This window comes from Chrysochloris asiatica, unplaced genomic scaffold (genome assembly GCF_000296735.1).
Source record: "Chrysochloris asiatica unplaced genomic scaffold, ChrAsi1.0 scaffold00278, whole genome shotgun sequence".
Taxonomy (NCBI): Eukaryota; Metazoa; Chordata; class Mammalia; order Afrosoricida; family Chrysochloridae; genus Chrysochloris; species Chrysochloris asiatica.
Genome location: NW_006408796.1, coordinates 2,376,874 through 2,388,532, shown reverse-complemented (window position 1 = coordinate 2,388,532; position 11,659 = coordinate 2,376,874). Strand labels below are relative to the sequence as shown.

The window sequence follows — 11,659 nt, the reverse complement described above, 5'->3', positions numbered from 1 at the left end:
GTTTTCTCTGTCTTGTGCTTTTTCATTGTCTTGTGCCATTTATATATTAAAGAGATCCATTGTTTGGGCAATTGCTATTAGACATGCGTTCAAGTACTAACTATTTGTTGGAAGTCACAGAAGCTATAAATTTAGGTTTAATTCTCTGCAGTCTTCCTCCAGAGGATATAAACCAGTACCAGGAAAGAAGATGGTTCAAGTTTTTAGAGAGTGATCTGGTCTTGCTATATAAATATTTCATACGATCACTGCATCGTATGATGTATTTCAAAGCTTCATAATAAAGTTCTTCAATTTAAATAAACATTAACATACACTCTTCATAGAATGTAAGTATCTGCTCCAAGACTGGAACTCATCAGGAATGTTTGCAAAATTGTCCTTGGATAACACTACCTCTCACCGGAGATACACAGAGTTTGTGCAATCCTTTGGTAAACAATCCTGCTCTTCGATTTAAAACAAATGCAAGTCTCCTGGTTAACTTAACAGCCCAGCTTCCTTAAAACTCCAAATACCCGCCATGCACACTGCAAATGCATCACAGCACATACCAGGGTACTTCACAACCATGGGAACATTCCAGCATCTTTTCATTCCATTTTCCCATGAACTTTTTGAAGCCCCCTGGATTATGAAACCACTCTGTTTTTGCCAGATGGATCCATGAAGTGAACACCTACTAGTGAACTAAACACAGTGTTTTTTGTTAAATCAAAGTTGATTGGGTAGAGTTCACTATGTCAAGTTAATCTCCTTTTGTTGGACACACAGGGCTGGATTCACTTTAAATACAAACTTTCATACATACAAGAAATCAGTGGGACCCCACTCAGTGACAGTAACCAGACATAACAACTCCATATGGATTTATTTAGTACCTGGTCATTTTTATATTTACCTCACAGTCATTTCTGACATTAAAATATAAACACACTGTTGGTAGTGAGGTGCCGTGGAGTCAATTCTGACTCATAGCGACCCTGTATACAGGGTTTCTGAGGCTGTAAATCTTTATGGGAGCAGAAAGCCTCATCTTTCTCTCATGGAATGGCTGGTAGTTTCGAACTGCTGACCTTGAGATTAGCAGCCCAACTTGTAACCACTACGCTACCACTTTTGCACTAAGATGCAAAAAATCAAGGACTGAAATAACATGAAAACCAGTCTTCATGTGTGCACACAGAGTAGAACACCGGCCTGGAAGAATATTTGTGGTTTTAAGCATCTGCCAGTTACCCACATAACACCTGGTGTAGTGCTGTAGGATAAGCACTTGACCACAAGGTTAGTTTGAACCGTAAGGTTGGTGGTTCAAACTCAACAGCTGCTCCTTATAAACCCTATACAGGGTTGCTATGGGTTGGAACAGACTTGACGGCACTTAACACACACACAGGCAATACCTTGGTTATGAAAGTCTAATTTATGGACATCTCATCTCCCACATGGAGGCCTGCTGTGGTGCTATGGGTTAATGCACTCGACTGCAAGACTGGTGGTTCAAGCTCACCAGCTGCTCCTGGTGGGAAACCCTGTATAGGGTTGCTATGAGTCAGAACCTACTGGAAGGCACTTAACAACATCTCCCCCTTGCCATTTGTTGTTGTTGTTACATGCTATCGAGTTGGTGCGGACTCGTAGCGACCGTATGCACAACAGAAATACGCCTGATACTGGGCCAACCTCACAATTAATTGTTGCCATGCTAGAGCCCCAGTGATGCTGCCACTTTGCCAATCCACCTCGCTCAGGGTCTTCCTCTTTTTCTCTGACCCTCCACCTTACCAAGCCTGATAATCCTTCTCCAGCAACTGCTCCCTCCTGACAATATGTCTGAAGTATGAGAGACAAGGTTTGGCCATCCTGGCCTCCAAGGAGCATTCTGGCTGCACTTCTTCCAAGACAAATCTGTTGGTTCTTTTGGCAACCCACGCATGACACTTTCAATTCTCCTCCAACATCATAACTCAAAAACATCCATTTTTCTATGGTCTTCCTTATTCACTGTCCAGCCTTCACATGCATATGAGGTGATTGTAAATATTATCACTTGGGTCAGACGCACTTTAGTCCTCAAACTGACATCTTTGCTCTTCAACATTTTAAAAAGATTTTGTGCAGTAGATTTGCCTAATGCAGTACATCGTTTGATTTCTTGACTGCTGCTTCCGTTGAGTGCTGTTCACTCAAAATGAAGCGAAGTTTGTCCTTTAATGTTATATAAATCTGCCCCACTTTGAAAAGACGACGGAATCAATCAACACCTACAAACAACAAATTCCCCATCACGCACACCTACTCAGGGAGTCCTGGCCGGTACTACAGAATCAGCACTGGATGGCTAACCACAAGGTCAGCAGTTCAAACCCACCAGCGGCTCTCGGAATCCCTATACAGAGTCATTAAGAGTTGGAACTGACTCAATGGTACTTAACAACTACTCACAAGGAATTCTCCATAACGATCACCCTCAATTGGAGTTCTGGTGTGGCGCTGTAGGATAAGTAAGCACTGGATTGCTCACTATAAGGTTGGCAGTTCAAACCCACCTTGGGTCGCTGTGAATTGGAGCCAACTCATTGGCACTTAACAACAACAACAGTCACCCTCAAGTACTGCATGTTCAGTTCTTAAGTCATTAAAAAGGATTTTCATTTTCTTTCACTGGTCAAACCAAACCAAACATGCTGCTGTGGATTCTGACTGACGGTAAGCCTGTTAGGGTAAGTGGAGTTGCTCCATAGGGTAGTTCTGAGACATCTTTATGGGAGGGAGCTGGCGGCCACATCTTTATCTTACAGAGGGGTTTGTGGATTGAATCTGCTGACCTTGCTGTTACCGGCCCGATGTGTAACCCACCATGTCACCAGGGCTCCTCACTCAACCCCCCACTCACAACACCTTCCCTGGCTGTAAGTGTGACTTTTAGATCACTGAGGAGGTTTTGGAGCCTCTTCCTGCACTAAAGTAAGTCCAAAGAACCATATGTAGCTGTTCTGATTTACTTACAAACTCGACTATACTACACAGTTAAGAACGGGTCTCTTTCATAACCAGGGATAGCCTGTAGTAAGATATTGAGAAAGATAAAAGTATGGTCAGGAGAGCAAAAGCACCCATCCACTGGTTTTCACAAGTTACTAAGAATGGCATGGTTCTTTTTCTGGAGAAAGAAAAACACAGCTTCAGCAGCACCATTTCTGCCTCAGGCACCATGTCTGCAGAAAAACCAGTCTTGAAAAGTTACTCCAGGCCAGGGCAGGGCAGGGCAGGGCAGGGTCCCCACTCTTCTCTTCTGAAGATCAGCCCCCACCTCCCCCAACCTGGCCAACTGCTCCCTAAGAGGTCCTGCAGGGCAGGGCAGGGCTGTGTGCCTGTACAGGGTGGCCAGATGTTAAAAGAAAGAATGTAGAAACACTCAGAAACAGACCTGTTTTCCTTTTAGAGGCGAAATTCACAAACCATGCAATTAACCATCTTAAAGTGTACCATTGCAATAGCATTTAATGCACTAACAAGGTTATGCAGCTGCTCCTTTAGTTCCAGACATTTCCTCACCCCCCAAAACCCCAAATACACTAAGGGGCCCCTTCCCATTCACCTCTGCATGCAACCCTCTAAACCCTAATTTGCTTGCTCTTTCTAGGGGCTTGCCTATTCTGGATGTTCCATTCACAAGGAATGTTGTTAAGTGCCATCTACGTTCCCAAGGAGTGGGCGGTGCGTTTGAATAGCCAACCTTTCAGTTTGTTGTTGTTGTTGCTGTTAAGTGCCCTCTAGTCGGATCTAACTCACAGTGACCCTGTATAGGGTTTCTGAGACTGTTCATCTCTGTGGGAGCAGAAAGCCTCATTGTTCTCACGCAGAGCAGCGTGTGCTTGAACCACTAACCTGGTGATTTGCAATCCAGTTCTTATCCTACAGAGCCACACCAGAACTCCAGTCATACAATATGTGACCTTTTGTTTCTGGCAGCTTTCACTTTGCACGTTTAGAGGTTCATCCATGTTTTGTTGTTGTTATGTGCCGTGGAGTTGGTTCCGACTCATAGCGAGGACCCTGTACAGGGTTTCCAAGGCCGTAAATCTTTACGGGAGCAGAAAGACTCATCTTTCTCCCGCGGAACAGCTGGTAGTTTCGAACTGCTGACCTTGTGGTTCACAGCCTGATAGTGTCCCTTTTATAGCAGACTAGTATCTCCTGGTGCGGCCCTGTGGGCTAAGGCGTCAGACAGCAAAGTCGCTTGAACTGCAAGGTTGGTGGTTCAAGCTCACCAGCTGCTCCTTGGAAACCCTGTACAGGGTCGCTGTGGGTTGGAATCGACTCGATGGCAATTGACAACAACAGTAGCTCATGGTCTGTACAGGAAAGCCCGTAAGAGCTGCAATGTGTCCCGACTGCCTTGCTTTTCCAGGTCAACCAAGTTTTATGCCTCTGACAGGGTGTGGTCTTACCATTTTGCTATGGTTCATTTTAGTGGGAACTATTTCTGTTTCCCTTCTCTGACAGGTTTCAGCCTTCCATGGGTTTTACTGTCTATACACCATTTCTTTCTCCATTCATCTGTTGACAGACACTGGGGTTGCCCCCCCACTTCTGGCTACTATGAATGATGCTACCGTATATATCCGGGTACATGTTTCTATGTGTACATTTCTCTTGGATGTATACACCCAGGAGTGGAATTGCTGGGTAATTCTATATTTGGTATTTATATATTTCAGGTTCTTCATTTTAAGTCATAAGCACATTTGGAAGAAAGTTTAAAAACCGAGACTTAAACCAAGACCAAAAGTAACTTCAGTGCAATCTGGAAAATGCCAAAAGACAAATGCAGTGAAACTGCCCTTCCCCAGGTTGTAACATTCCTAAGTCACTGATTCAGGCAAGCTTTCTGGAAGCATTTTATCTTAGGCAGGGTCTTCCACATAAAGTGACTGTACGGTGGGGTGGGGCGTGGGGGCAGAAGCAGGGCTCCTCTGGCCCAACGGGGAGGGCAAAGAAACTCCCTGAGTCACCATCCGGCTTCCAGTGCTGACCTGCAGCAGCACTCTGCCTGCTCACACTCCTGCAAGAATACAACTGGAGGCTGCTACTCCGCTTCCTCAAGAACGTGCTCTTCAAGGGAAGAAGCCAGGGCATCTTAAAGCCTGCACAAAGGTCTTTTCTCAACCCCTTGCAAATTCACAAGCAGAGTCTTTCCCAGCAGAAAAACAACCAACTTTTTGTAATGAAAATTCCAGAATTTGACAACAGGTAACATAGCCTAATACGGTTGTTGTTGTTAAGTGCCACTGAGTCGATTCCTACTCACAGTGACCCTGTATGGGGTCAAGAAGTGGCTGGTGAGTTTGAATTGCTGACTTTGTGATTCAAACTGACCTTGTAGTCCAGTGCTTTATCTCACACTGCCACACCAGCCTAATAGTATGTTTTTGCTGTTGTTAAGTGCTATCGAGTAGATTCTGACCCATAGCGACCCTGTACAAGGTTTCCGAGGCTGTAAATCTTTACGGGAGCAGAAAGCCTCATCTTTCTCCCGTGGAAACGCTGGTAGTTTCGAACTGCCGACCTTGAGGTTTGCAGCCCGATTCGTAACCACTACGCTACCAGAGCTCCTTAGCCTAACAGTGTAGAACATTAAAATTGGTCTCTGTTTTTAATACTGGTTCTGCACGTTAGAAGCATTCATGCCCACCTAACACTTAAGTTATCATGTGAATATTGCATTGGCTTTAAATGCACCCATGAAAAAACTTACGGAGTAGTACCAAGCAGGCCATCAGCAAATGGTGGCTGTTGTGTCAGCTCCCACTCACGGGCACCTTCTGCATGCTGCTGCTGTTGTTGAGTTGGTTCTGACTCATAACGACCATGCATATACGGTTTCCAAGGAACAACTGGTGGGTTTGAACTTCCGACCTTACAGTTAGCAGTCCAGTGCATTTCCTACAATGCCACACCAGGAGCCCAACTTGCCAAGTGGCAGAAGGAAACCATGCCTGGTCCATCCCCATCTTCATGACCACTGGTAGGTGTGGGTCCACTGTTCCAGCATCCAGTGGAGCTGAGGAGGGACCTATACCACTACCAAGAGAGATGAGCCAGGAATTAAATTCATCCTTTGGACCTTGGAATCCTTGTACTGTGACGCTCCGAGATCCAAGGCAAGATTGATTCCAAGACACGTAAAGATTGCCAAGGAATGCTGGTCCCATGGATGTTGGTTGACACCCTGAGCCAGCACTCTTGAGTTTCGACTTCTAGCCTCCTAAATTGTTGAAGAACACAGTTCTGTTGGTTAAGAGTTAAAAAAACAAAAAACCTCAGTGCTAACTTGTCCAAGGCCGCAAATCCAGTATTTGATTTCTTGACTGCTGCTTCCTTTGGCATTGGTCGGTGAGCAACAACTTGTTCATTGAAAGACTGGCCATCACTTCAGTGTGAGCACAGGGTTCCCCTACACCCATTTCAACTCCTCATGTATTTTTAAGGGCATATATCATGCACAAGATTTGGCCACTCCAGAAGCCAGAAAGTAAGCAGAGCTAGACCTAATCCATCAAACCACCTCAGGGAGACAGAACTGTGGTGGGAGGTGGTGGTGGTGGTTATGTGCCATGGAGTTGGTTCCGACTCATAGCGATCCTGTACAGGGTTTCTGAGGCTGTAAATCTTTGTTGTTGTTGTTGTTGTTAAGTGCCGTTGAGTCTGTTCCGACCCATAGCGACCCTGCACAGGGTTTCCAAGGCTGCAAATCTTTACAGGAACAGAAAGCCTCTCATCTTTCTCCCCCGGAACAGCTGGTAGTTTTGAACTGCTGACCTTGAGGTTCGCAGCCCAATTCGTAACCACGTGGAGGGAGGAGGGTTACATAAACAAAACAATGAGCCACAAACCAAAGAAAAATAGAAACATTATAACAAGAGGTAGGATCCCAGCTGCTCAAAACAATGACTACTTCAAAGCAAAGAAGTAAAACAGAAGAGATAAATGTGTGCATCAGGGAAAGCCAAGGATATCCACTCATTCAGAGACAGCAGCTCTTTGTAAAGCAGTATTTTACAACAGTGCTCAACAGAGCCCTGATTGCTCTAGTGGATTACAAGCAGGACTGCTAACCACAAGCTTCTCCCAGGGAGAGAGATTAGGCTTTCTGCTTCCATCAAGATTGACAGCCTCACAAAGCCTATACAGGGTTGCAAAGACTCAGAACCGACTCCACGGAACATCGCCACCAACGCCAAATGGTAAATGTCTGGTCAATTAAGAAAATCCACTCACTCCAGCAAGTATTTCCTAGTGTGTTCTAGGCATTGGAATTAGAATGTGTATCTCAATGAGGGGAGTCCTGGTGTGGCACTGTAGGATAAGCACTGGACTGCAAGGTCAGTTGAAACCACAAGGTCAGCAGTTCAAACCCACCAGCTACTCCTCGGAAACCCTGCACAGGGCCACTGTGAGTTGGAAACAACTCATGGCAAAGCACTTAACAGTAACAGCAACATCTCAATGAGGGGAAGAAAACAATAAACAAATATAATTGATGTATGTATGGACGCTAACCACAGGTCCTGGTGTGGTGCTGTACTGGACCGTACAGTCGGTTTGAACCAAAGACCCCGGTTCAAGCTCAGCAGCCAGCCGCTTTGCTGGCAGTGGGTTTGTGTGTGTGTGTGTATATATATGAATGTATGTCTGTAGTCCTGGTTTGGTGCTGTAGGATAAGTACTGGACCACAAGGTTGGTTTGAACCGCAATGTTGGTGGTTCAAGTCAGCAGGGGCTCCTCAGAAACTCTACACAGGGTCGCTATAAGAGCTCTGGTAGCGTAAGTAGTTATGAATTGGGCTGCTAACCTCAGGGTCAGCAGTTCGAAACTACCAGTTGTTCCGCAGGAGAAAGATGAGGCTTTCTGCTCCCGTAAAGACTTACAGCTTCGGAAACCCTGTATAGGGTCGCTATGAGTTGGAACCGACTGCACAGCACATAACAACACCATAAGCTGCTGTAGGATGGCACTTAACAATAGCAACAACAACATACATGCCATTAAAGTTCCTAGAGTGTAGAGTGTCTTGGAGATTTCCTCTATCGCGGTCCCCCCACCCTAAGTGTTAGCATTTCCATTTGTGTTTCTGATCCCCTCTGTGGACTGTACATGCTGAATCACCACTAAAAATGGTTGCTGTCTCGTGGACTCTGACTCATGGTGACTCCGTGTGTGTGTCAGAGGAGAACTGAGCTCCAGAATATTTTCAGTGGCTGGTTTTTAGAAGCGGTTTGCCTCTGGGTGGACCTGAACATCTAATCTGAGCCCTGTTAATCCTTGGTACCACCCAGGCAAACTCTTTGAAGGGAATTGCCACTTATTATGCCCCAGGGTCCAGTAATGACAAGGGAAGAAAGAGAATAAACAACTGAAAAGATACTGGAACAAATGAGCAATGCATACACAGACTACACTGGGATGGGTGTGAATCCTGAGCCCTCCTGTTCTCTCCTCCCCTGTCCTTGCCTAAAAGGGACCATGCGTTATTTCCTTTATACACTCTCTGCCACACGTCAGAAGTCCTGTGGCTCCGTAGGATAAGCACTGGACTGCGAACCACAAGGTTGGCGGTTTGAGCCTACCAGCTGTTGTGCCGGATAAAAAAAAACACTAGTGATGATATGTTCACCATGACAAGGCTTCCCAAGATCAGCTAGGAAGCAGCAGAATCGTAACCACCAGCCACATTCTGAAGATGTTACAGGGCTTGCAGGCCAGCGGATGAAGAGTTCCCTGGCTTTGTTCTGAATGCCGATATTGTGGCTCAGATCGTCTCTTTCCACAGATGGAGTCAGTTTGCTTCCTGTGTTCCTTCTGGGGAGATTCTATGGATACAGTTTTACCATTGACATTGCTGAAAAGCAGTATTTCCAGTTGCTGGTCTTGCAAAATTCCATCATGCAATCTCTAACACAGTTTCTATAACCTAAGCTATCCGAAAGGGCTTCAAAAAGTTCATGGAAAGCTAAAAACTAAAGGATAATGGAAATTTCCCTTGAACTTTTTAAAGTCCACTTGCATTTTCCAACTACTGATCCTTCCTCCTTGTTTCCAACATTGCCATTCCATTCACCAGTACTTATCAATGCATCTTGATTGTATGTTTGATCAATTTCAGATGGCTGAAATTGGCTTTCTGCTCCAGCAGATTTATAGCCTCTGAAACTACTTGATGTGCTTCAATCCTCAGCCACACCATTGCTCTCTCTTAAGTTTATGCATAAACTTACCACATTTCCCCCAGACTTCAGTTAATTTATAAAAGAGACAAACTAAGAAAAAAGGAGGAAAAACTGCATTGTTTATGCAGAGTCAGAGAGAGACCAGGCTCTGTAGGAGCCCCTGTGCATTTACTGCCAACAATCTTCTCAGCAGTGCTGCATGGTTTGTGATACACATTGTGCCTTCTTTGCAGTACTGATACCTTCATTGTGCACATTGGAGTATCACCTCAGAGACTCATAGCTGAAAAGCAGTAGAACTGGATTCAAAAAGCCAACGGAGGTAGCATTCCTCATCTGTGCCATCGCGAGACCTTCAAAGAGGCGGGTCTGCTCTTGCTACACTGACTCTGGGCTTGGGTCGGGGCTCTGGCCGGAGCCTGGCTGCGCCCTCGCGCCACCGCCTGGCGTGGCCGATTGGTGTGCTTGGGTCCACAGCGACCTGCGCCACTTCCTGAGCCTGTGTGTGCATCTGGGCTGCACACCCTACATCTGGGTGCTGTAACTGGAGCACCTGGCTGACACCCTTCACTCGCCTGGGCGGCAGATGCTTCCACATGGCCTTCTTCCTGTGCTGCCTATGCGAGCTGCCAGCCACCTGCTTGGATGAGACCAAAGTGGGGAGCTGCCAGTGGTCAGCTGCCAGTGGTCATCTCCATTGGAAGCAACTGAAAGTTTCAATTCAAAAGCAATTTGGTTGGCACCCCCGCAGTTCTACAAAATAAGAAGACTAGAAAACTTTGCTTCTCTCTCAGATCAGACTTGTACCAGTTTTGTTTGGATCGTGGATTAGAAGGGAGGGAAATATGGCTGCCGATCATTCTTAGCTGCTAATGGGGCACTCCACCTTTTTCCAGGAGATGAACTAGAAAGATTCAGACTATTTAGAAAAGCCTTTATCCACTGATTAAAAGATTGAAGAAATCATGAAGGAAGGCAAGGCATTTCATCAAGTGGCATTGCACGATCACCATCTTTATAGTGTCCATGCGACTGTTCAGCCCAAGTTTAAACATGTACCCCAAGACCTATGTAGTGCGTTAGAGCCGGATGTAGGCTATCCCCGCTTTGGAAGGTGGCCTCTTGGACGCAGTTCTAGTGGATAAGGGTCGATGAAACTTGCTTGAAACCTAAGGAATGCTGTGCCTTTAAAAATTGTAGCACATTCTTTCTTATTTCAACTGTGTTAACCAGGCTCTCTTGCTGATTTTATTCCTTAAATCATGTTTGCCACAACTATAAAGTATTAATGATCTTGTTACTAAAAATAGAAACAAAATGTTTATAAGAACCTCTATTTCTGTATTACCTTTATGACTGCAAAAGTTTAAGTAAGATGGTCTTCTGTCATTGGCCAGCGTGCTTAGACAGTGGATTCATGAGTTCTGCAGACTTTCTGCTGGAACTGGGCAAGTGTCACATGGTAGCCAGAAGCTTGAGATAACTTCAAGCGACAATGACATTTTCATGCTATGTCTTTAATGTTGATAATGGAATACAATTCTGTTTAAAACCAAATGACATTAGTTCCCCAAATTCGAATTCTAAGTTAGTATTTTAAAGAAATAATGAAGCTATTTTAAGACTTACTAAAAGCCATACTTTTATTTTTATTTGAATTAATGCAAAGAGGTTGAAGAATTAATGCATTTGAGTTATGGTGTTAGAACAGAATATTGAAAATACCATGGATTGCTAGAAGAACAAACAAATCTGTGCTGGAAGAAATACAGCTAGAATGCTCCTCAGAAGCCAGGATGGTAAGACATCATCTTTCCTACTTTAGACATGGTATTTGGAGGGACCGTCCCTGGAGAAGGATATCATGTTTGGTAAAGTGGAGGGTCAGCAGAAAAGAAGAAGACCCCTCTCCACTCCTAACGAGATGGAATGGCACAGTGTCAGCAGCAATGGGCTCAAGCGTAACAGTCACAACTGTGAAGATGGCACAGGAACGGGGAGTGTTTTGTTCTGTTGTGCATAGGGGTGCTATGAATCGGAACCAACTCACCAGCATATAAGAACAATAAAAATGCAAAGAGATTAGAGAGATTCAGCGCTATTCACCATTTAATGATGCTTTGATATTTATCTTCAGTATGTTTGAAATAGGTAATTTTTTTACCTTCTTTAAAGAGGAATAATGTTTTTTGGTTAAAGATGGTTGAGAAGTCAATTCTAATTCAGTGTCTTTGACTGTATTTGTATAATGGATTTTACTTTTCATGAAATTCTTATTTTTCTAACTATAAAGTAGTTGTTGTTGTTGTCAGGTGCCTTCGAGTCCGAACCGACTCATAGCGACCCCATGCACAGCAGAACGAAACAATGTCCAATCCTGGGCCAACCTCACTACCGCTGCCACACTTGAGTCCATCAATGAT

At 44.8% G+C, this 11,659-nt stretch overlaps 1 protein-coding gene across 1 annotated transcript in view; it reads right to left on the bottom strand.

Moving 5' to 3' along the window:
• Positions 1-11,659, bottom strand: part of LOC102818097 (myosin-10-like) — a 93,868-nt gene that overhangs the window by 40,501 nt on the left and 41,708 nt on the right. Inside the window, exon 3 of the mRNA XM_006874442.1 lies at positions 9,625-9,873. Within this exon, the coding sequence (XP_006874504.1) occupies positions 9,625-9,873 (249 nt within the window). The remainder of the gene's footprint in view (positions 1-9,624; positions 9,874-11,659) is intronic.